The sequence below is a fragment of the Hylobates moloch genome, unplaced genomic scaffold (genome assembly GCF_009828535.3).
Source record: "Hylobates moloch isolate HMO894 unplaced genomic scaffold, HMol_V3 SCAFFOLD_6, whole genome shotgun sequence".
NCBI lineage: Eukaryota > Metazoa > Chordata > Mammalia > Primates > Hylobatidae > Hylobates > Hylobates moloch.
Genome location: NW_026652281.1, coordinates 79,296,219 through 79,320,325, shown reverse-complemented (window position 1 = coordinate 79,320,325; position 24,107 = coordinate 79,296,219). Strand labels below are relative to the sequence as shown.

Sequence of the window (24,107 nt, the reverse complement as noted above, 5' to 3'; positions counted from 1 at the left end):
CAATTCTCTTCCTAACCTTCTCAATCTGGGGAATTCAGCTAAATCCAAGTGCCCTCAGCTACTTGCAGTCCCCAAGCTTGGTGCCTACCTCAGTGTCCCACGATCATCTCTTTTCACGTCCATGTCATGCCCCCATTCAGCCGTGAGCTCAAGGGAAGGGGTTGTGTCTAGTTATTCCAGAATCCTAGGCTTTTAGCATAGTTCCTTGGCACATGGAAGATGCCAAAAAAAAAAAGAACAAAACCCTTTGTGTAATAAATAAATGACCACGTGAATGCACACATGGAGTGTGCCTCCTAATATCTGCCCTTTCATTAAAGCTTTAGGGAGGAGACTGTAGGCCAGGCGCGGTGGCTTATGTCTGTAATCCCAGCACTTTGGGAGGTGGAGGCGGGTGGATCACCTGAGGTCAGGAGTTCGAGACCAGCCTGGCCAACGTGGAGAAACCCTGTCTCTACTAATAATGCAAAAATTAGCTGGGTGTGGTGGTGCATGCCTGTAATCCCAGCTACTCAGGAGGCTGAGGCAGGAGAATCGCTTGAACTCGTGAGGTGGATGTTGCAGTGGGCCGAGATCATGCCATTGAACTCCAAACTCCGTCTCCACACACACACAAAAAAAAACAAACAGAGAAGAGACTGTAAGCTGGATCTGGCTTGCAGAGGTATCTGTTTGGTTCATGCAGTGTAAACAACAACAACAAAAAAGCAAACACAAATTCATTGCCAACATTTAAAAATGGGGTGATTCACAGAGCTCATGCCTTTAAGCCCAGTGACTTGGGAGGCTGAGGCAGGAGGATCACTTGAGGCCAGGAGTTAGAGACAAGCCTAAGTAATATAGAGAGACCTTGTCTCTGCAAAAGAAATTTTAAAAATTAGCAGGGTATGGCACTGTTTGCCTATAGTTCTGGCTACTCAGGAGGCTGAAGTGGTAGGATCGCTTGAGCCCAGGAGTTTGGTACCACTGCATTCTAGCGTGGGTAACACAGTGAGACCCTGTCTCTAAGAAAAAAAAAAAAAAAGAAATGAGGGCTGGGTGCAGTGGCTCACACCTGTAATCCCAGCACTTTGAGAGGCTGAGGCGGGTGGATCATTTGAGGTCAGGAGTTCGAGACCAGCCTGGCCAACGTAGTGAAACCCTGTCTCTACTAAAAGAAAAAAAAAAATACAAAATTTAGCCGGGCGTGGTGGTGGGCCTCTAATTCCAGCTACTGGGGAGGCTGAGGCAGGAGAATCGCTTGAACCCGGAAGGTGGAGGCTGCAGTGAGCCAAGATGGCACCACTGCACTCCAGCCTGGGTGACGGAGTGAGACTCTGTCTCAAAAAAAGGTGGTGGTGGAGGAGGGAGATTTCTCCAAACAGCCAGATTTCTGACCCCTCTGCAGACTCGGAAGACATGGCAGCTCAGGAGCCCTGATGGCCATTTCCTGGAGCCAAGAGTGTGCAGCCCTTGAAGCCCGCCATTTCCCGGGGCTCCACAGTCCCCACCACTCCCTACTGCTTCACATCCACCTTGCTTCCCTCTTCTGCCTTGGCCTGGCTCCTGTAGGCATTGAGTCCGCAGTCCTTGTTTAGGGGCTGAGCAGCAGCAGCAAGTCCCATCTGCCAATAAGCAACCTCCGCGGGCCTGACACTGGCTGAGTTGTCCCTTTTATCTCAAAGGGGCATCACCCTGCATTTGAGAACATCTCAACAGACTCCCCGTCACCAGGAACGTGCCTGCTACTTGACAGAGCCAGGGAGGGAGGATTGGCTGATCTGGGGTTTTATCGGCCCCCAGGAGATGGGAGGCCCAGGCTCCAGCTGCGGTGGAGGACAAAGGGGACTTGTTTCGGTGACAATGGTGCCTTTCAGGAGGGAGGAGGTGGCTTTTGTTAAGGGAGAACGATGAGTTCAAGGGGTTCTGACTTATTCTGGCAAGTTTCTCCAGCTCTACAAGAACTTCTAGTGCTCTGGGCAGCTGCAAGGGGTCAAGAAACCACATCCCCAAATCCAGCGGGTGAGTCTCATTCCTTTGCTGAGTGGGGGCCTAAAATGGGGCACTGTGGCTGCCTGACAAAGGAAGAGACTGATGGCTGACCCTTAGATGTGGGCTAGGGGACTGTAATTGATTTCCCTTCACATTTCTGTCAGCAGGAGGAATAACAGGAAGGCTAAGTGGGAATTGTGGTGTTCAAAGTCAAAGAACATTAACCTGCGGATAACTCTGGGCCTCATTAGCAACCCAGCCTTCTGATGTTTTCTCTCCACAGACAGGATCTCAGAGAGAAAGGCTGATGGGAAGCTGCCCAGCGCTGACCTGGCACATGCTGGGAAAACCCCTCGGTGCCAGGGCAGGAGGCAGAGCGTCTGCAGCTCCTCCCTCCCCAACACAGCGGGTAAGGAATATGGCAGAACGGGAATTGGGCGCCTTCATGCTGCTGTTACCGCCCTTGGTTCATGGCTTCTTTCATTTGGAAACCCCAGGAGGTGGGCATTGCTGTAACGTATGTGCTACTGACCAAAACAGGCCAAAGCTCAGCGAGGGATGGGATCACCTATGGTTGCGCAGCGCCTACGTGGTGGAGTGAGGATCCAAACCTCCATCTTTCATGCATTAATTCATTCTGTCTCTGGATTCCCCTAGAAGCAGACCCTGAGGCAAGGATCTACGTGTAAGTAGCTTATTTAGACAGAGCAGAAAATGTCAATGGGAGAGTTGGCAAGTGAGACAAGGCAGGGAAGGTGGCTCATAAAGGGTATGTTATCAAGACAGCTGCTCTTGTGGGCAACTGGAGCTTAATCCCCCCAGGGAATCTGGGAGCCTGGGTGAAACAGGCGTCAGAGTGACTGCACCAGTGGGGCCAGGGAGCTAGGGAATTTATACCCCAACTCCCACCAATGTTGGTTGAGTGCTGCTCCTGGGGGGCCTCTATTTCTCTCTGTATGGGAGGTAAAGCGGGCCCTGGAGGCCACAAAAAGAATCCTCCAGGAAAGAAATCTCAATGCCGCCATTCAGAAAAGCAGTCAGCATGCCCTGAAGTGCTAGGGCAAAAGGGTGGAAGCGGGCACTGACACATCTACTCCATAACTTGCCCAACAAACACTGTACAGTGTCCCTCCTGGGGGACTGATGCTGAGCCAGACCCGGGGCATGTGCAAGGGAACCTGACCCACCAGGTCCTAGCAGCTCTGTGCTATGAGGGAAGGCAAACAGGTAATGTTTCCAAGAAAAAAAAATCAAGCAGGAACACATACTAGGAAAAAAATAAGAGAAAATTATTCATGGCCCATGGAACAGCTATTTTATAATGGATGGTTAAAGAAGGCTTCTCTGAGCAGGTAACTTTCTAACTCCTAAATCAAAGGTGGCTTTTAAACTCCAGCAATAACATAACACTGAATAGCAACCCGCAGGGAGATACTGCGCTGCCCTCAGAAGTAGCTCCAATTTAATAAATTATTGCATTACAAAGGAACAAACTATTGACACACACAACAATTTGGAAGGATATCAAGGGCATTACACTGAGCGAAAAAAGCGAGTCTCAGAAAGGTTACCAACTCTGGTAATGACATAAATGCTATATAAATTGGCTGGGCGCGGTGGCTCACACCTGTAATCCCAACACTTTGGGAGGCCGAGGTGGGCGGATCATGGGGTCAGGAGTTCAAGACCAGCCTGGCCAACATAGTGAAACCCCGTCTCTACTAAAAATATAAAAATTAGCCGGACGTGGTGGCGCACACCTGTAGTCCCAGCCACTCGGGAGGCTGAGGCAGAAGAATCGCTTGAACCCGGGAGGTGGAGGTTGCAGCAAGCCGAGATCGTGCCACTGCATACCAGCCTGGGCGACAGTGTGAGACTTTGTCTCAAAAAAAAAAAAAAAAAAAAAAGCTATATAAATGGTATGATTCCATTTACGTAGCATTCTTGAAATGACAAAATGTAGGTAGAGGAACAGATCAGTGGTTTCCATTGTCAGGACTGGGCATGGGGAAGTGTGGCTATACAGGAGGAGCCCAAAGGAACTCCTTGGTGGTGATGGAACTGCTGTGTATCTCGATGTCTGTAACTTTAGAAAGAAATCTACATGTGTGATAAAACTGCATAAGAACTATATACATGTACACACAAGTGAATGTATGAAGGTCTGTACATTATACCAATGTCAAGGTCCTGGTTTTATGTACTACAGTTACATAGGATTTACCACTGGGGAAAGCTGGGTAAAGGTGTATAAGACTTCTCTGTCTTTTTTTTTTTTAAATTGAGATATAATTCACATAGCATAAAATTTGCCATTTTAAAGCGTTCAGTTCACTGGTGTTTTAGTATATTCACAAGGTTGTTCAACCATTACCATTATCTTCTTCCAGTACATTTTCACCACCCTCCAAAAGATAACCACATTCATTAGCAGTCTCTCCCCATTCCTGCTTCCTCCCAGCCCCTGGCAATGACTAATCTACTTTCTGTCTTCAGATTTGCCTATTCTGGATATTTCATATAAATGAAATTATACAACATATAGCCTTCTGTGTCTGGCTTCTTTCACTTGGCATAATGTCTTCAAGGTTCATCCAGGTTGTAGCATGTAGCAATACTTCTTTCCTTTTTAGGGCTGAATAATATTCCATTTTATGGAAATACTACATTTTCTTTATTCATCCATTGATAGACATCTGGCTGTTTCTACTACTTTTTGGCTATTCTGAATAACGCTGCTATGAACATGCATGTACAAGTTTTTTTTTTTAAATAAACATGTTTTTAGTTATCTTGGGTATGCACCTAGGAATGGAATTGCTAGGTCATGGGTAACCCTACATTTACCTTTCTGAGAAATTGCTAAGCTGTTTTCCACAGGGGCTGAGCCATTTTACATTTCCACAAGCAAAGAATGAAGGTTCCAATTTCTCCACATGCTCACCAATACTTATTTTCTCTTTTCTTTTTTAAAATTACAGCTATCCTAGCGTGTGTGAAGTGATATCTCATTGTGGTTTTGATTTGCATTTCCCTAACAATTTATGATATTAAGTATCTTTAATGTGCTCATTAGCCATTTGTACATCTTCTTGGAGAAACGTCTATTCAAAGTCCTTTGGCCATATTTTAATTGGGTTGTTCATCTTTTTGTCATTAGAGTTCTTTTTCTTTGTATATTCTGAATATTAGACCCTTATCAGATATACGATGTGCAGATATTTTCTCCTTTTTGTAGGTTGTATTTTTACTTTCTTGATAGTGTCATCTGAAGCAAAAGTGTTTTTAATTTTGATGAAGTCTGATTTATCTGTTTTTTTCTTTTTTTTGGTTGCTTGTACTTTGGATGTCATAGCTAAGACTTCATTGACAAATTCAAGGCTATCAAGATTTATACCTTTGTCTTCTTCTAAGAGTTTCAAAGTTTTAGCTCTTACATTTAGGTCTTTGATCCATTGAGTTAGTTTTGCATAAGGCATATGGTGGAAGTCTACCTTCATTTTTTTGCATGTGGAAACGCATTTGTCCCAAGGCCATTTTTTGAATGACTATGCTTTTCCCATTGAATGGTCTTGGTATCCTTGTTGGAATCAATTGACTATAAATCCATGGGTTTACTTCTGGATGCTGAATTCTATTTCATTGATCTATATGTCTATCCTATGCCAGTACCATGCAGTCTTTATTACTGCAGAGTTGGTAGTATGATTTGAAATTGAAGTATGAGTTCTACTTTATTCTTTTTCAATAATGTTTTAGTGTTCTGAGTCCCTTGAAATTCCCTATAAATTGTAGAATCAGCTTGTCAACTTGTACAAAGAAGTCAGCTGAGATTCTGATAGTGATAGGTCAGTTTGGGGAAGTATTACCCATCTCAACACTGTTAAGTCTTCTGATCCATGAACATGGGATGCTTTTCCAGTTTCTTAGATCTTAGATTTCTTTTCAACAATGTTTTGTAGTTTTCAGAGTATACATTTTGTACTTCTTTTGTTAAATGTATTCCTAAGTATTTTATTCTTTTGATGCTATTGTAAACATAATTGTTTCTTAATTTCATTTTCCCTTGTAATTCTTTTTATTTCTGTAAGGTCAATAGCAATGTTCTATCATTCTTGATTTTAGTAATTTTAATCTTCTCCCCCATCTTTTTTTGGTTAGTCTAGCAAAGGTTTGCCAATTTGTTAATCTGCTCAAAGAACCAACTTTTGATTTCATTGACTTTCTCTATTGTTCTTCTGTTTTCTGTACTATTTTACAAATTCCTGTGAGTCTATAATTATCTCCAAATAAAAAGTTTAAAAATTGTAAGCTTAAACACCACCAACAAAAAACAGTAAGCTATGTTTCTGTTTAAAAAACAAAAAAAATATGTATGGCACATTTTTATGTACTGGGGATACAGTAAAAACAGGACAGACAAGAATTTTCAGCTAAACTGGGGAGACATAATATACATGTAAACAAGATCATTTCTTACAGTGAGATGTGCTCTGAAGAAATGAAAAATGATGATGTGATAGTGACCGGGGTGGGAGGGAACAGGTACTCCTCCAGATTGTTGGGTGAGGGAAAGTCTTGCTGAGAAAGTGATATTAGGGCTGAAATCTGAATGTGGAGAAGCAACGTGAAAAGCTGGAGGAAAGGGTTTTGGAGAGGTAGGAATGAGGTTGGTGGGCTGGAAGAAGAGAGGGCAGGCCCAAGGCTGCTGGAGCCTGGGTGTGAAGCATGGGTGTGTGAAGCAGGCAGAGGGGGAGGTGGAGGCCTGTTCACAGAGAGACCCCAGGCCATAGGAAAGCACCTGGGCTTTATTTCCAAAGGTAAACAGAAGTCACAGTGGACATGTTTTAAGTAGCAGCAGGGTACAATCTGAGATATACACACACACACACACACACACATATATACACATAAATATACATACACATACATGTTAATTCTTTTTAATTATTATTTATTTTGTAGAGATAGGGTCTCACTATGTTGCCCAGGCTGGTGTCAAACTCCTGGCCTCAAGTGATCCTCCTGCCTTGACCTCCCAAAGTGCTGGGATTATAGGTGTGAGCCACTGTGCCCAAATGTACCATCCCCATGATTCAATTATCTCCACCTGGCCCTGCCTTTGACAAGTGGGTATTTTTACAATTCAAGATGAGATTTGGGTGGGGACACAGTCAAACCATATCAATCCCCAATACACGAAAGTGTGCAATACACATATATATATATATATGTTTACTTTTTATTTGGAAATAATTCTAGACTCATAGGAAATTCATAATTTCCTAGGGCAATCAAGGAAGACTCTAGGTGGTACATCTGAGCCAACAGCAATGCTGGCTACTAAACAAGAAATACTGGAGGAAGAAGTGATGTGGGGAAGAGGGCAGGGGAATCAAAACTTAAGTTTTAAATCTCTGAGGTCTGAAATGGGCTGGGTATGGTGGCTGATGCCTGTAATCCCAGTGCTTTGGGAGGCCAAGGCAGGAGGACTGCTTGAGACCAGGAGATTGAGATTAGCCTGGGCCACATAGTGAGACCCTATCTCTACAAAAAATAAAAAAAAAATTAACCAAGTGTGGTAGTGTGTGCCTGTAGTTCCAGCTTCTTGAGAGGCTGAGGTTGGGGGGTGGCTTGAGCCCAGGAGGTTGAGGCTGCAGTGAACAATGACTGCACCACTGCTCTCCAGCCTGGGCAACAGAGCAAGACCTTGTCTCTAAAAATAATAATAATAATAATAATAATAATAATAATGATAGTAATAATAATAATGAAGTCTGAGATGGCCAGTAGGGATCCAAGAGATGTCAAGCAGGAAGCTGACATTCATGTCAGGAACTCAGAGGGGCAGACAGGGCTGGGTGTATAAATCTGCAGTCATCTTGAGGCCTTGGGCTAGGATGCAGCCAATGAGAGACACAGTACGGGCACAGAAGGGTGGAGTTTCCATAGAGGCTGGGGCACTCCCACATCTTTTGAATGCCCCAATTCACTTCCACTGAAGCATTTTCTCTTTCAAACCCAGCCTCCGCTTCTAGGTACCTCGGCTGTCGGGTGAGCTCTATCAGCCATGCTGCATGGCCTGGGGCAAGTGCCTCTTCCTCACTGCATCTTGTTTTTTCTCATTGATAAAATGAGGAGAGTCATCCCAAGGTTCATGTGAGGGTTAAACGAGGCAATGCACCAGGCTGTGGCTGCCACACGCCGGTGCAATTAGATGGTTCTGAGAGGCAGTGTGTTCCGGTAGCCCCGGGCCTGGGACCCAGGATGCAGGGAAGCCCTGCGTCAGGGAAGAAGGGGGAATCCAGCCTTCCTGCAGATGAGCCCAGAGACCCAGCAGCCCAGGGTGACACAGCTGCCTCATGTCCCAGTCGCAGGGCCAAAAAATTAAAACCTCAAACACACCAAAACCGTGGGCCATCACATGGCAAAGCGCCCCAGTCTCTGCTAAACAGAAGAAAGGGAAAGCAATCATCAGAATTGGTCCCCATCAAATCCAATGATGCTTTTTATTGTCCCTAGTGTGCTCTGTTCTGGAGAGCAGGCTTCCAAAATGCCATTGCTTTCTGCAAGAGTGGGGCAGGGGAGGGGTGGTGAGGGCTGGGCCAAGTCCCAGCAGCAAGCATGGGAGCCTATAGACTTGAATCTGGAGGCAGAGCAGGGATAGGCCAGGCCACAGCACCCAGGCAGCCATTATCCACAGCTCAGGGACTGTGTCTTTTGAGGGCTGAGATCACATAGCTGCTGATCTAGAAGGGGAGTCAGACCCACCCAGTCCAACCCTGGGGTCAGTTGTTGCTTCTCAGCTATCTAGCATCCAGCCTGCCTTTCTTTGAGTGGCAATCTTGAATTTCTTAATTTTTATTTTTATTTGTGACATATATTACACCTTTTCTAAGCAATCTTGAACTCCTTCAGGGAGAATCTCTCCCTGCCCCGCCGGGGCATCTTAGTGGAACTGGCATCAAGATGTCCTGCCCTAGTCAGTCTGGTCCATCAGCCTTCCTCTCCTGAGACTATTTCCAGCAGAGAGTTGCGAGGACAAACCAACCAGCCAACCGACACTGCCGAGGCATCTCAATAAATGGTTGTTGTATGAACTAAGGGAATGAAGCTTTATCCTTTTCTCCATCTCCCCTTCTCATTTTGTTCCCTTCTCTGAAAGCAGCCCCTAACCTTGAGTCATGACCCAGTTTAGGACGTAAGTTAGTCATGGTTTCGGATGCCATGGAAGTGACCACTCACACAAAGGCCAAAAGAGTCAACTCTTTAAGTAGGACAGCACGATCTCCCCCAGAACCTCAAGTCCAAGAGAAGAATCTTTCCAGAAGGATCTCACATCCTCCTGTTCATCTCCCACCCCCAAAAGAAGACCACACCTGTGGTGGCCAGCATTCCAGGATGCTCCCTAAAACCCCAACTTTCCCACAAGGCCCGTCCTCTCCTGGCCTGTGTGGCATTGAGTACACTAGCTACTCAAAAGACTTGAAACACATTTACTTTTTAAACATTTGCTAACTGAGCTGGACTCAGTTTCTGCTGCTGGAAATCTAAGAATCTGAACAGATGATTGACCCAATCTCCCATTTTTCAGCAGGCAGAAAAACCCACTCTCAGAGAAGGCAGGCAAGTTGCCGAGGCCAGAGTCAAGACCAGAATCTGGGTCTCTAGAACCAGAGATTTCAAAAACCCCTTTTCTCGTTTCCTCTTCTTTAAAATGGGAATAACACTAACTACTTTTCCCAATGGTATTAATACTATTAATAATAATAACAATAACAGCAAAGGCTAGGCATGTTGGCTCATGCCCGTAATCCCAGCACTTTGGGAGGCTGAGGCAGGAGGATCACTTGAGGCCAGGGAAACCATCCCGGGTAACATAGTGAGACCCCATCTCTATAAAAAATTTTACAAAATTAGCCAGATGTGGTGTTGTGTGCCTGTAGTCCCAGCCATTTAGGAGGCTGAGGCAGGAGGACAGCTTGAGCCCAGGAGTTCGAGGCTGCAGTGAGCTATGATCACGCAATAACAACATCTTTCCAGGTCTCCCAGGAGATAATTATGAATGAAGCTGAGGCCCAGCATAGGAAAGATGACGTGGCTGCTACTCTGGCTCAGTTTAGCTCACAGTCTCTTGTGTACAACTTGCAAGTAGCAGGAAGGAAAAAATGCCAGTACCCTCCCCTATCTTTTTTTTGTAAATTCTGTTGTTTGTTTGTTTATTTGTTGAGACGAAGTCCTGCCATGTCGCTCAGGCTGGAGTGTAGTGGCATGATCTTGGCTCACTGCAACCTCCCCTCCCAGGTTCAAGTGACTCTCCTGGCTTAGCCTCAAGTAGTTGGGACCACAGGTGTGCGCCTCAACGCCCAGCTAACTTTTGTATTTTTGGTAGAGACAAGATTTCGCCATGTTGGCCAGGCTGGTCTTGAACTCCAGGCCTCAGGTGATCCGCCCACCTTGGCCTCCCAAAGTGCTGGGATTACAGGTGTCAGCCACTGTACCTGGCTCTGCTAGATATTTAAAGGAAAGAAACATTCAACGTTTGTGGAGTGTGCACCTCACGACCTAGGGCAGCAGGGTCCTGAGGGTGTATGGGCAAGGGTCCTGGCCCAGGCTGTCCAATGTGAACTTGGCTCCACTACCTTCCAGCTGCATGACCTTGGCCAAGTCAATGCCCTTCTCCAAGCTGTAGTTTCTTCAACTACATCCATTAACCTTAATGACCCCTGAGGTCCAGTGTTTGATGGTGACTGTGGAAAACTGCAAGGTGGATAAAAGAAGGTGAATTGGCTCTCCCAAGAAAAACCCACAGAGCAGGGGCTGGGAAACAGCTTAGGGAGTGAGTGTCTGGGGCCTCTGCCAGCACCACTCCCTCAGGCTCCTGCCCAACTTTGCCCAAATGAATAACCCTGGTAGATTTTATCTTATTATTTTTTTTTGAGACAGAGTCACATTCTGTCACCCAGGCTGGAGTGCAGTGGCACAATCTCGGCTTACTGTAACCTCTGCCTCGTGGGTTCAAGTGATTCTCCTGCCTCAGCCTCCAGAAGTAGCTGGGATTACAGGCATGTGCCACTATGCCTGGCTAATTTTTGTATTATTAGTAGAGACGGGGTTTCACCATGTTGGCCAGGCTGGTCTTGAACTCCTGACTTCAAGTGATCCACCCGCCTCGGCCTCCCAAAGTGCTGGGATTACAGGTGTGAGTCACCATACCCGGCCTATTTTTGTTTTTTTTTAGAGACAGGATCTTACTCTGTTGCTCAGACTGGAGTACAGTGGTACAGTCACAGCTCACTGCAGCCTGAATCTCCCTGGGCTCAGGAGATCCTCCCACCTCAGCCTTCCAAGTAGCTGGGACTACAGGCATGAGCCATGATGCCTGGCTAATTTTTTGTGTTTTTTGTAGAGACAGGGTTTTCCCTTGTTGCCCAGGCTGGTCTTGAACTCCTGACCTCAAATGATCCGCCTGCCTCAGCCTCCCAAAGTGCTGGGATTACAGGTGTGAGCCTCCATACCTGGCCAGATTTTGTTGTTCTTCCCCTCCCTCCACTCATAACCTTAACACAGATTTATCAAGGGCAGAGAAAATGCATGGGAATACACAGCCAAGAAGCAATCCAGTGTTCCCTCCACTCACAGCTAAGTTCCTGTTGACGAGGCGGCCCAGCTCCCCAGGCATGGCTGTGTTCCGGATATCCACGTCGTGAGGTGACACATAAAGCTTTGTGTCATTCAAGTCAAAGAACTCGACTTCTGTGAGACCCACCCACCACGAGTTGCCCCAGTTGGACAGGATCTCCATGGTCACATAGATGGCATCTTTGATCTCGTCTGCCCTCATTCTCTGTTTGTCCTTAAAGAAGAGAAAAATAACACCAAAGGATTAAGTCATGACAGGCTTGAATTCGGCCCTGCCTCTGCCACCACTGCCTTCAAAAAGTTAGTTAACCTTCAGGGTTTCAGTCTCTCCATCTGTACAATGAGGATAAGAATAGCACCCACTACCTATGGTTATTACAATGATTAAATGAATTCATACTGTAAAGCATTCAAAATAGAGGCCCTGTGTAACTGGCACTCTGTGAGCATTCTGTTTGAGAGTTTACAAATAAATAAAAATGTCTAAAAAGCATTGAATTCTGCCTGAACATGCGTGTCTCTCCCCCACTACTCAGTGTTCGGCACCCAGAAGCTTGTCACGATATCTGCTGAATTGAGTAGGTGTTACAGGCTGAGGCCGGGCACAGTGGCTCACGCCTGTAATCCCAACACTTTCAGAGGCCAAGCTCGGAGGACTCCTCGAGGCCAGGAGTTCAAGATCAGCCTGAGCAACAAAGTGAGATCCTGTCTTTACAAAAAAATTAAAAAAAAAATGAGCTGGGCACAACGGCACATGCCTGCAGTCCCAGCTACACAGGAGGCTGAGGCAGGAGGATCGCTTGAGCCCAGGTGGTTGAGGCTGCAGTGAGCTGTGTTCACACCACTGCACTCCAGCCTGGGTGAAAGACCCAGTCTCAAAAAAAAAAAAAACCAAAACCAAAACAAAACAAAAAGGTTACAGGCTGAATTTATCCCTTCCAAATTCATCTGTTGAAACCCTAATCCCCAGTACCTCAGAATACGACTGTATTTGGAGATAAGGCCTTTAAATAGGTGATTAAATTAAAATGAGGCTGTGGAGGAGGGTACTAATCCAATCTAACTGGTGTCCTTATAAGAGGAAAGTTGGACACACAGAGAGACACACCAAAGGATGCAGACACAGAAAAAGGCCATATGAGGGCAAAGCAAGAAGGCAGCTGTCTGCAAGCCAAAGAGAGAGGCCTCAGAACAAACCAAACCTGCCAACACCTTGATCTTGGACTTTCAGCCTCTGGAATTGTGAGAAAACAAATCTCTGTAGTTGAAGCCACCCCGTGTGTGGTATTTTGTTATGGCAGCCGTAGTGGACTGATATAGTAGGTAACATGGTCCCCTGGCTTTGGACAAGTCACTTGACATCCCTTGGCCTGGTTGGGGAAGATGACATGACACCATCTATGCAATAATCCTGTCACAGATGTTAAACAAGATATGAATACCTAAGAAGGCACCATCACGAGCCCCGGCCCTGGGTGAGCTCTGTAAGTGTCTGTTTCTTTCTGTTTCTCTCCTTCATTGCTTTTAATGCCTGCCTCCTTCCTGCGTCGGCTGTCTACTCTGAGAGACTGCATGAATGCCATCAACAAACGGCCACCCTTCGGAATGGCTTCCTGAGGCCCTCCGGGGCTGATTGCAGCACTGGTCGCCACGGATCAGTCGCTCACAAAATAGTGCATTCCCCGCGTGCACATGCCCTCTGTTAATTAGCACAGGTAATCTGCAATGGTTCTGTGAGCAGGGAGCCAAGCAAATGAACAGCAACTGTTCCTTACTTATTTTTTTAATTAATAGCCAGCGAGACGTGCTATTGCTCTCAGTGTGTGTTTGGAGGGGCCTTGATTGTCACATGGTGGGAATGCGGATAGGGAGGAGGGAGAGAGGTCAGCTCACAGCTCCCAGATAAAAGATAGGGCCTGTTTTGATCAGCTGGGCCCTCGAAACCCACAGCTTCCTCCTTCTGCTCCACAGCCATGTGGGGTCCTGGCCAAGCCTCTGCTGCCCTGGGTCTGAGTCCCTAGCTGACTCCAGGGGACTGGGAGGTTAATGAGCTTGTGCTTGTGTGGAGCAATCCAGGGCCAGGTGAGCGGTCAGTCTGGGGGTTGCTGAAGAAGTGGCATTGTTCACCTTGCTTGTTGGTGGGAGGCAGGAGGGCCAGATGGGAGGCAGGCTACCTTTCAGAGGGGCTGCTAGAACTCCGACCCAGTGCAATCTGAAATGTGCAAATTCCTCAGCTGTGTTCATAAATGAATAAGCTGAAGGATCTATTAACTAAGCAAGTGTCACAACTTGTCTGTTGCTACTCAGTGGCTCCTCCTGCTTCTGTAATGCCCAATTTGGGATCCCGCTTGGCCGTGGGAGGGGGACACTGGCTGAGAAGCTCCTGGCCCCTGTCATTCATTGTCCCCGCTCTTGATGAGACCGCTTGATTTTCCTTGAGGGGAAGCCACGGCGTCTCTTTTCTCAGCCACAAAGCATAGGGAGACTGACCCTTTCCCACTCCAGAGAGGTGCAAGACTGGTCCAAGGAAGCAATGTGTCCTGTTCCCTGGGCCACCAGAAGGGAGCAGCTCAGTGACAGGCAAGCACCCCGGCACAGGCCAGTGCAAGCATGCCAATCACAGATTTACCTGGGGAAGAAACGGGCTTCTCTCCTGACAGTGGAGTCTGATGATACAGGGGTGCAAGGTAGAACCATTCTAGCTATTTGGGGACCATGAGGAGGGAGCAGAGATGGGACTGAGCTCCAGGGGGTGGGACTGAGCTTTCCACTGTGCAGACAGAGGGGAAAGACACAGTGCGAGCTGCTGGATCATGCCCCACCTGGCCCTCCCTGTGTCATTTTCAATGAGAAGAGTCTGTCATTTTTCTTCTCTTTGTTGTATAAGTCAGTTTGCCCTGGATTTTCTGTCTCCCGTAATATAAGGAAACTTGGTCGGGTGTGGTGACTCACAGCTGTAATCCCAGCACTTTGGGATGCTGAGGCAGGAGGATTGCTTGAGCCCAGAAGTTCAAGACCAGCCTGGGCAACATAGCAAGGATTCATCTCTACAAATTTTTTTTTTTAAAATAGCCAGATATTCTGGGGGGCCCCTGTAGTCCCAGCTACTCAGGAGGCCAAGGTGGGAGGATCAATTGAGCACGGAGTTCAAGGCTGCAGTGAGCTGTGATCACACCCACTGCACTCCAGTCTGGAAGAAAGAGCAAGGCCCTGTCTCTAAAATTAATTAATTAATTAATTAAAATAATAAAAATAAAGAAACTATTCCATGCAGTGGGGAGTACAGCTTTGATTTTTCTCAGTGAACTTTCAGCAGATATTTGCTGGTTTCTCCCTGCACTGAGCTGTATGCTCTCAGAGACCTTTCCCGTTTCATCCTCACAGTGGCCTGTGGGGCATGGATTATTGACGCTATTTGAGAGCCAGGACCAGACAGCTTAAGACGCTTGTCTAAGGTCACACAATCTCTCAATGATGGTGCCAGATTCAAAGCTGGAACTCTAGTCCAGGCCAGGCCAGGCCAACTCAGGGGCCTTTCTGCTCTCATAGGATTTTATATGTGGCTTTGGGAGGACTTTGCATTAAGTCCTCACTGGCCAGTAGTAAGATTGGTGACCACCATACCAAATAATACTAAGAATGGCTTGAGTGAAGGTGGGGGCAGAAGGGAGTGCTGGGACACACACCTTTTAGCACAAAAGAAAATGGAGGCTGCCGGGCGCGGTGGCTCACGCCTGTAATCCCAGCACTTTGGGAGGCCGAGGCGGGTGGATCACGAGGTCAGGAGATCGAGACCACGGTGAAACCCCGTCTCTACTAAAAAAATACAAAAAATTAGCCAGGCGCGGTGGTGGGCGCCTGTAGTCCCAGCTACTCTGGAGGCTGAGGCAGGAGAATGGCGTGAACCCTGGAGGCAGAGCTTGCAGTGAGCCAAGATCGTGCCACTGCACTCCAGCCTGGGTGATAGAGCGAGACTCCGCCTCCCCACATGACAAAAAAAAAAGAAAATGGAGGCCAGGTGTGGTGGCTCATGCCTGTAATCCCAGCACTTTGGGAGGCCGAGGCGGGTGGATCACTTGAGGCCAGGAATTAGAGACCAGCCTGGCCAACACAGCAAAAACCCGTCTCTACTAAAAATACAAAAATTAGCGGGGCATGGTGACGCATGCCTGTAATCCCAGCTACTCAGGCGGCTGAGGCAGGAGAATAGTTTGAACCTGGGAGGCAGAGGTTGCCATGAGCCGAGATGGTGCCACTGCACTCCGGCCTGGGTGACAGAGCAAGGCCCTGTCTAAAAAAAAAAAGAAAGAAAGAAAGAAATTGAATCACCATTAATCCTACCACTCTGATGCCACAGTTCCCTTTTGTATTTTGTGTCCTGGCTCCATCAACACACTTATATGGCCACATCTTTGTGTGGTTGTTGCAATCATTTTGGACTTGAAGATTAACATCACCTTTTACAGTTAGGCTGATATCTCTAACGTTTCCTGTCTGCATCGTCTCGTAACGATAGCTTCCATCCTTTTATACTACTGCATCATGCTGATGTATCATACTTTCCTGATTAACTCCATTGTTATGAGACATTTAGGTTTTAAAAAAATGTCTTCCCTACTTCCAATAATTCTATAACAGACATCTTCCTGCCTCTAGCTTTTTGGTTCTGTGGGGTGATTTCCTTAGATAAGGAAGTGGGATTGTGGGGCGGAAAGACATAAGTGTTTCTCAGGCTCTTCCTAAGGTCAAGCATTCTGTTTTCCAAGAGGGTTTCACCTGTTTATACAGCTGCCTGCCATGTATGTGGGACTGCCACAGCTTTATTGTAACCTTGCTAGCACTAGAGGTTATCATCAGAAAGAATTTGTCAATTCAGAGCACAAATGGGACATTTAGGTTGCTGTAATTTGCATTTCTTGATTTTCCTATGGGCTTCCACGCTATTTATATTTCCTCTTGTGCAGACAGGCTTCTCTCTGCTGAAACTTCTGGCCCACATCTTCCTTTCTCTGCCCCTGCTCTTCATCATATATACCTCTGTGTGCCAGGGAGGGGGGTGGGTGGAGACACAGGCAGAGAGATGCTCATTTAACCACTGTCAGAGCAATCCCCACCGATGCGAAATGACTGTTCTGAGGGAACTTCCTGAATGTACAACTGAAAATCAAGTCAAGGCTCTCACCTCTGCGTCTGATACTTGCTCCTTGGTTGGTGAAACCACCCTGCCGAGATGGGCAGAGTCACTTTCGAGGGCCTGGAAGACTTTCAGAAGCTTCTGCTGTTGTCTGAAATGGGATTTGGTTTTAGCAAGCAGGAAGTAGTAAATGATACACAAAAGAGAACATTCCAATCAAAAGTGCCACACTGACATTTCCTTCTCGGGGATAGGAAATGATTTGAAGAGGAAGTATGCACTCTGTATCCAGTTCAAAGGCAAGGGCAGGCTTGCTGTTTTTCTCCCTTTATAAATGGCTACACAATTAGTGATGGAATCAGAGCCCAGCTGGGGAAACACTGCTTGGGGCAAGGTGGCCAGCTGACCTCCCTAAGCTTAGAACTTGAGAGTCAAGAGCAGGGGTCAGCCGAACTAAGGCCTATGGGTCAAATCCAGCCCGCGACCTGTTTTTGTATAGCCTGTGAGCTAAGAATGGTTTATGTTTTTAAAAGGTTGTACAAAAAAACAAACTATAACAACAACAACAACAACAATAACAACAACAAAACCAACCACAAAGCATATTTACTATTTGGCCATTTATAGCAACAATTTGCTGACTCCTGGGCTGGAGATCTGCTCTGCTCCTCTTGTTTCTGAGGACATGGCATTCTAAACCCAGCAGAGCGTGCCTTCATCATTTGCAAACATGCCCACGTGTGCAGTTTAAGTCTGGGTACCCCCAAGACCCTGAAGCACAAAAGGATCTTGATGCCGAGGAACGAGGCGTTTGGTGGAGTGCATGCTGCTTGTAACAAAACTGCATCAGATGTAAAATATCCTCATGGTGCAGCCTTTTCTTTCTTTCTTTTTTTTTTGAGATGGAGTTTCGCCCTTGTTTCCCAGGCTGGAGTGCAACGGCACAGTCTCGGCTCACTACAACCTCTGCCTCTGGGGTTCAAGCAATTCTCCTTCCTCAGCTTCCTGAGTAGCAGGGATTACAGGTGCTCGCCACCATGCCCGGCTAATTTTTGTATTTTTAGTAGAGATGGGTTTTCCCCATGTTGGCCAGGCTGGTCTCAACCTCCTAACCTCAGGTGATTTGCCCGCCTGGGCCTCCCTAAGTGCTGGGATTACAGGCATGAACCACCGCATCCAGCTGTGGCCTTTGCACATGCAGGAGAATCTGCGAGTTCTTATTATGGTCACAATGGTACGTAGCCCTGATTTCCACCTGGGTCCTGGGGAGTCTTAAAGGAATGGATGGCGCTGCCTTTAGCCTATTCAGTTTTCCTGTAAGTTATAACAAAGGGCTCCCTCTAGGTGGACACAGACCTGGAGGGCACACAGCTTGGCTAGTGAATTCCTTCTTCATGCAGAAAAACCACCACCCCCTTTCTGGGCTGATGCAGCCCCAGGCCAGACCCTCAGCTTAGTAACCAGCACACAGGCTGAGTTTCAGCCCTTTCTCACCTCTCAGCCAGGCACTTTGCACAGTACACAACATGCACAGCTGTGCAGTGGCCCTCAGAGTGTGTCTGTGTGCCGTGGCACGCCAGAAACTACAGGCTCTCAGCCTGGTGCATCTTTCTGAAGATCTATTTTGTCTGAAGACTAGAGGGAAGGCTTTATTTTGATAATAAAACCTGACAGTTCCAATAACTGCTGCTACATGTTAATGGAACAGAATGCTGAGTTTGAACAAACTTTTAAGAGAGAAAAGGAGCTTTGAAGGATGCTGCTGTGTTTGAAGGATGCTCTGTTCCCGAGACCAGCTGGGGAACAAGTTTAACACCCTGTGCTGCATGGTGTATTCTACTGGAAACCTGGAGAAGGTTCAAATTCTACACAGGTTGGGGCCAAACTGACCAAGATAAGAGCCATATGCCTAAAAGAAATCAAGTCAATTTGAGTGCTTTAGGGGTGGTGGGGGAGACAGAGTATAGTCTAAAGGAATAGTTTAACAGAGTTTGGGGCCAGGTGTAGTGGCTCACGCCTGTTTGGGAGGCTGAGGTGGGTGGACTGCTTGAGCCCAGGAGTTGGAGACCAACCTGGGCAACATTGTGAGACCCTATCTCTACAAAAAAGTACACAAATTAGCTGGGTGCGGTGGCACACACCTGTGATCCCAGATACTCAGGAGGCTGAGGCTGGAGGATCATTTTAACCCAGGAGTTTGAGGCTGCAGTGAGCTGTTTGTGCCACTGCACTCCAGCCTGGGCAACAGAGCAAGACTCCGTCTTAAAGAAAGAAATAAGGGGTCTGAAAAAACATAGGAAAAGCAAAGAACCCTCATGAAGAAGATCCCCATGGCTGCACTGCTAAAGGGGTTCGGGTGTGGCCTCAGCCTTAGTAGTACCTGCTTCCCAGAAGTCCAATTCTGTCCATGGCCTGATTGATGGCTCTGGCTCCCGCTGCTGCCCTGGCCGGCTCCTGAGTAGTGGTCGCCGTGGTGATGGGAAGCAGCTGAGGATGGAAAGGCTTATTAAACAGATGTCTCAGGCAACACTCCTGGCCTAAGACACAGCAGGGTCATGGTCAAGGGCAGGCATGCTCAGTCTGACAGTCCCTTTGTAGAAAACAGGAACAGGAATGTGAGGCTGACAGCAACTGCCTGGAGCTTCTATCTAGAACCCCTCACACCATCTCAGCTTCCGATGACCAGGGTGCTCCTAGGAAACAATCCACTTCAATGAGCTACTGGAAACCTTCTCTTATCAAAATGCTTCACTGGCCAGACGCAATGGTTCATGCTTGTAACCGTAGCATTTTGGGAGGCTGCGGCAGGAGGATCACTTGAGCCCAGGAGTTTGAGGCTGCAGTAAGCTATGGTCGTGCCACTGCACTCCAGCCTGGGTGACAGAGTGAGACACTGTCTCAAAAAAAAAAAAAAAAAAAAGAAAATCCTCTCACCATCTCAACCAAGCCCCTGTTCTGCTTTGTACAAAGTAAGCAGACTCTGAAGAATTCCAGTAACAGCATTAGGCCCTTTCACTTTTAATTCTCTGAGCCTTTTCCCCTTCTTTTTCATTTATCATCGAAGCTAAAAATGTGCCCTGCTGTCCATCAGCAGACGATTTTAGTCCCCAGAATCTCTGTGGGTCAGGAATTAGGTCATTCAGAAATTCTGGACCTGGGCAGTTACTGCAGGGCCTGTCAGAAACACAGGCTAGCGACAGACGAGGATGATGGGAACTGGCAGGACAAGTGGCAGCAATGCAAACAGCAAACAGCTCCAGTGCTCTGGGGTGTGACATGCACATGCTGTCCCACTTGGGCTCTGTCTCCCTCTGCTTCTCCCGTCCCCGCCTCCCCGCCTCACAAAGGGCTTCTTCCTGCTCCTCGATCAGGCTGGGCTCATTCCCACCTCAAATCTTTTCCCCTGTTCCTTCCATCTGGAATGCCGTTCCCTGTTGTTGGTGCCTTCCGAACAGGCAGGGCTCAGCTCAGATGGGACATGCCTTCCAAGGGGCACCCAGGACCACCCTGTCAGCAGCAGCCACCAACCCACACCCTGTCATTCTCTCACATATTAGCAGCTGTGATTGTCATCGCTCTCTGGCATCACCCTGTTTATGTATGTTTTTATTTGCTGTTGCCTGTAAGCTGCATGGGGCTGGGGCTCATCTTTCTCAGTTGCCTCTGTATTCTGAGCACACGGCACAGACTTGTGTATAACCAAGCAAAGACGGTCCTGGGCATTTTATTAATTCATGTCCTTATTTGCTGGGACCAAATTTGCTGAGATACACTTAATTGACCTAGCTAGATACAGATAAAAAATTTATTTATTCAAGGTACTAAGATCTGTTTTCGCATTGTCTTGTCAATAAATAGAAATATAGATTGGGCGTGGTGGCTCACACCTGTAATCTCAGCACTTTGGGAGGCTGAGGCGGGTGGATCACTTGAGGTCAGGAGTTCGAGACCAGCCTGACCAACATGGTGAAACCCTGTCTCTAGTAAAAATACAAAAATTAGCCAGGCGTGGTGGTGGTGTGCCTGTAATCCCAGCTACTTGGGAGGCTCAGGTGGGAGAATCACTTGAACCCGGGAGGCAGAGGTTGTAGTGAGCTGAGATCATACCGCTGCACTCCTGCCTGGGCGACAGGGTGAGACTCTGTCAGACTAAACTAAACTAAACTAAAAACTAAACTAAACTATAAATAAATAAATAAATAAATAAATAAATAAATAAATAAATAGAAATATGACAACAGTTTGAGTCAGCAGGCCTGGGTGAGTTCTGGCTTCAACTCGTGACCTTGGGTAAGCCACGCCAGCCCCGGTCTCCCTATCTGTGAAATGGGCAGCATGACACCAGTGCTCAGGGCACACAGTGAGGACCTGGTAGGACAGTGTGAAGGAAAGCGCCCTGGAGGCCATCAGGCTCCTCCATGTGGAGGCTATGCACATGCGTGGGGCTTTGTCATTCATCTCTGCCTGGCACTGACCTCAAGGGTCTCTTCCTTCTCCTCCAGCAGACTGGTCCATGGTTTTGCTGGTGGTCCCTCTGCATCCTGGAAGGATGTGATCACATGATGTGATGTTGGAATAAAGCCATTCACTCCATGCTGTTCACAGAAAGATGAGGGCACAGAAAAGGGCAGGGACCTTCTCAAGCTACCATAGATGTAAAGTTCAGGGGCAAGGTCAGAGGTCTGGGAACACAGACAATAGGTGCTGCTTGATGGATGCCCCAAAGAGCAGCCCCGAGATAGAGCCTGGGGAACAACCGGTGCTGGTGACAGGGCTCTGGGCTTGCAGGTGGGAAGACCTCGGCCACTTCCAAAGATGTGATCACCTCGTCCTTGAGAGAAGCAGGCCACCTTGCTTCTCTGGGTAGCAGTGGCCACATCTGTGAAGTGAGGCAATGAAACCAGCACTGCCTATTTCAGGGCTACTGTGAGCATCAGGGGGACAAGCTAAGAAAAAGGGTTTCAACAGGCGACTCACAGACCAAGCTTCTGAGAAAGGATGTGCACACCAAGCTATACCCAACGCCTCCAGCTCCCCAAGGTCCCTGCTCTACCCACCATTTATCCTCCTGTTGGCTGCTCAAAGCTGAAGGCAGCAGGCGGAAACTCAAACCCCTGCGGGCCCAGAGAGGTTTCGCGAACAAGTGAAGTGGGCCACGGGCAGGACAATAGGGAGCAGTGACCACTGCAGAGGCCTGAAGGGCCCATGCTCGGGAATGAGACCTTTGCTGGGAAGCCAGAGCTTGTTGTGGACTCCATTCTTCACTGACCCACCAGTTTGCAACCCTGGTCTAAGGTATCCAGGGTTTGCAGGGAAATCAGTGAGAACTGGAGGCAGATTAGCACCCAGCTTAGGCTTTGTGAAATAAAGAGCTAAAAGATGGCGGAAGAAATGGGAGCCTTAGCAGGTCAGTGGGTGACTGTCTGAACAGCGGAAACACGGATGAGTCTGGGGTCAGCGATGCCCACTACACCTCCCTCTTCTGCCCACTTGCTCTTCTCAACTGCAGCTCAGACACTGCCCAGTCCAGGGAGCATCCCCCGGTTCCTCTCCCAGCCCGGAGCGCACCCGCAGTGGGCTGGCCGGCTGCTCGGCCTTTCTGCTGAGGGGCGCCCTCTGCAGGGCCGCGTTCTCCACCTGGATGGCTCGGAGCACAGCAGAGGCGTCTTCCTCTGGGTCCTCAGCCTCGCAAAGAGTTTTGCGGGTTGCAGACAGGGGTCTCTCTCGCCGGCTTCCAGGTCCTGAGGGCAGAAGACAGGGGGACGTTCCTTTAGATTATATTCTCGAAGTGCAGCTCAAAATCTATTAGACCCCAGTTGAGGAACATTCTATAAAACAACTGGCCTGTACTCTCCAAAAATGTCAAGGCCATAAAAGACGAAGAAAACGGTTCCAGATTACAGGAGACTACGCAGACACGGCTGAATGCAGTGGTGGCCCTGGGGGCACTTGGTCCTGGGGAGGGAGCAGTGCTGTAAAGAACATTATTGTGGCAACTGGGAAAATTCAAATACAGTCTATGGCTTAGACAGTGGTATTCTATTAATGCTAAATATCCTGAATTTCGTTAGTGTACTGTGGTTATGTATAATGAATGCCCTTGTTTTTAGGAGATATATATAGCAGTGTTCGGGGTAAAGGGGAATGATGTCTGCCACTTAGTTTCAAATAGCTTACAAACACACACACACACACAGTTCAGGAGTAAAGGGGAATGACGTCTGCAACTTCATCTCAAATAGTTTACACACATACATGCACACACACATGCACATGCACAAACAGTTCAGGGGTAAAGAGGAATGATGTCTGCAACTTCATCTCAAATATTTACACACACACACACCCTCTATCGATCGATTTATCTATAGTTATGTAATTTAATTTACAGATCAATACATGATAGCAGGCATACACATATGTGTGTGCATAATAGTTCTGTATAAATATATAATTTTTATAGAATTATGTATATAATTTTTGTATAATTATACATAATTTTTATATAATTATATATATAGAGAATATAAAGCAAAAGCAATTGGACTAAAATGTTAATTGGTGAATCTGGGTATGTGGGTGAAGGGTAGAAGTGTCAGTGTACTATCCTTACAATGTTACTTTAAGTTTAAAATTGTATCAAGACATGCAGCCAACAAGCATATGAAAAAATGCTTGACATCACCAATCATTAGAGAAAAGCAAATCAAAATCACAAGGAGATGCCATCTCACACCAATCAGAATGGCTATTGAAAAGTAAAAATCTAACAGATACTGGCGAGGTTGGAGATTAAAGGGAATGCTTATACACTGCTGGTGGGAGTGTAAATTAGTTCAGCCATTGTGGAAAGCAGCATGGCGATTCCTCAAAGAACAAAAACAGAATTACCATTTGACCCAGCAATCTCATTACTGGGTATATACCCAAAGGAATATAAATCATCCTACCATAAAGACACATGCACATGTCTGTTCGTCTAGCACTATTCACAATAGCAAAGACATGGAATCAACCTAAATGCCCATCAACAGTAGACTGGATAAAGAAAATATGGAGGCCGGGTGTGGTGGCTCACACCTGTAATCTCAGCACTTTGGGAGGTCGAGGTGGGTGCATCACCTGAAGTCAGGAGTTTGAGATCAGCCTGTTCAACATGGTGAAACCCTGTCTCTAATAAAAATACAAAAGTTAGCTGGGCGTGGTGGCAGGCACCTGTAATCCCAGCTACTTGGGAGGCTGAGGCAGGAGAATCGCTTGAACCCAGGAGGCAGAGGTTGTAGTGAGCCGAGATCGCACCACTGCACTCCAGCCTGGGCAACAAGAGTGAAACTCCATCTCAAAAAAAAAAAAAAAAAAA

General features: G+C 47.1%; 1 protein-coding gene across 1 annotated transcript in view; it reads right to left on the bottom strand.

Moving 5' to 3' along the window:
- KATNIP (katanin interacting protein) overlaps positions 1–24,107 on the bottom strand; it is a 238,319-nt gene that overhangs the window by 66,578 nt on the left and 147,634 nt on the right. The window contains exons 10-14 of the mRNA XM_058440369.1: positions 22,316–22,488; positions 21,223–21,288; positions 19,128–19,234; positions 16,796–16,898; positions 11,612–11,827 (exon numbers count right to left, since the gene is read on the bottom strand). Coding sequence (XP_058296352.1) covers positions 11,612–11,827; positions 16,796–16,898; positions 19,128–19,234; positions 21,223–21,288; positions 22,316–22,488 — 665 coding nt within the window. The remainder of the gene's footprint in view (positions 1–11,611; positions 11,828–16,795; positions 16,899–19,127; positions 19,235–21,222; positions 21,289–22,315; positions 22,489–24,107) is intronic.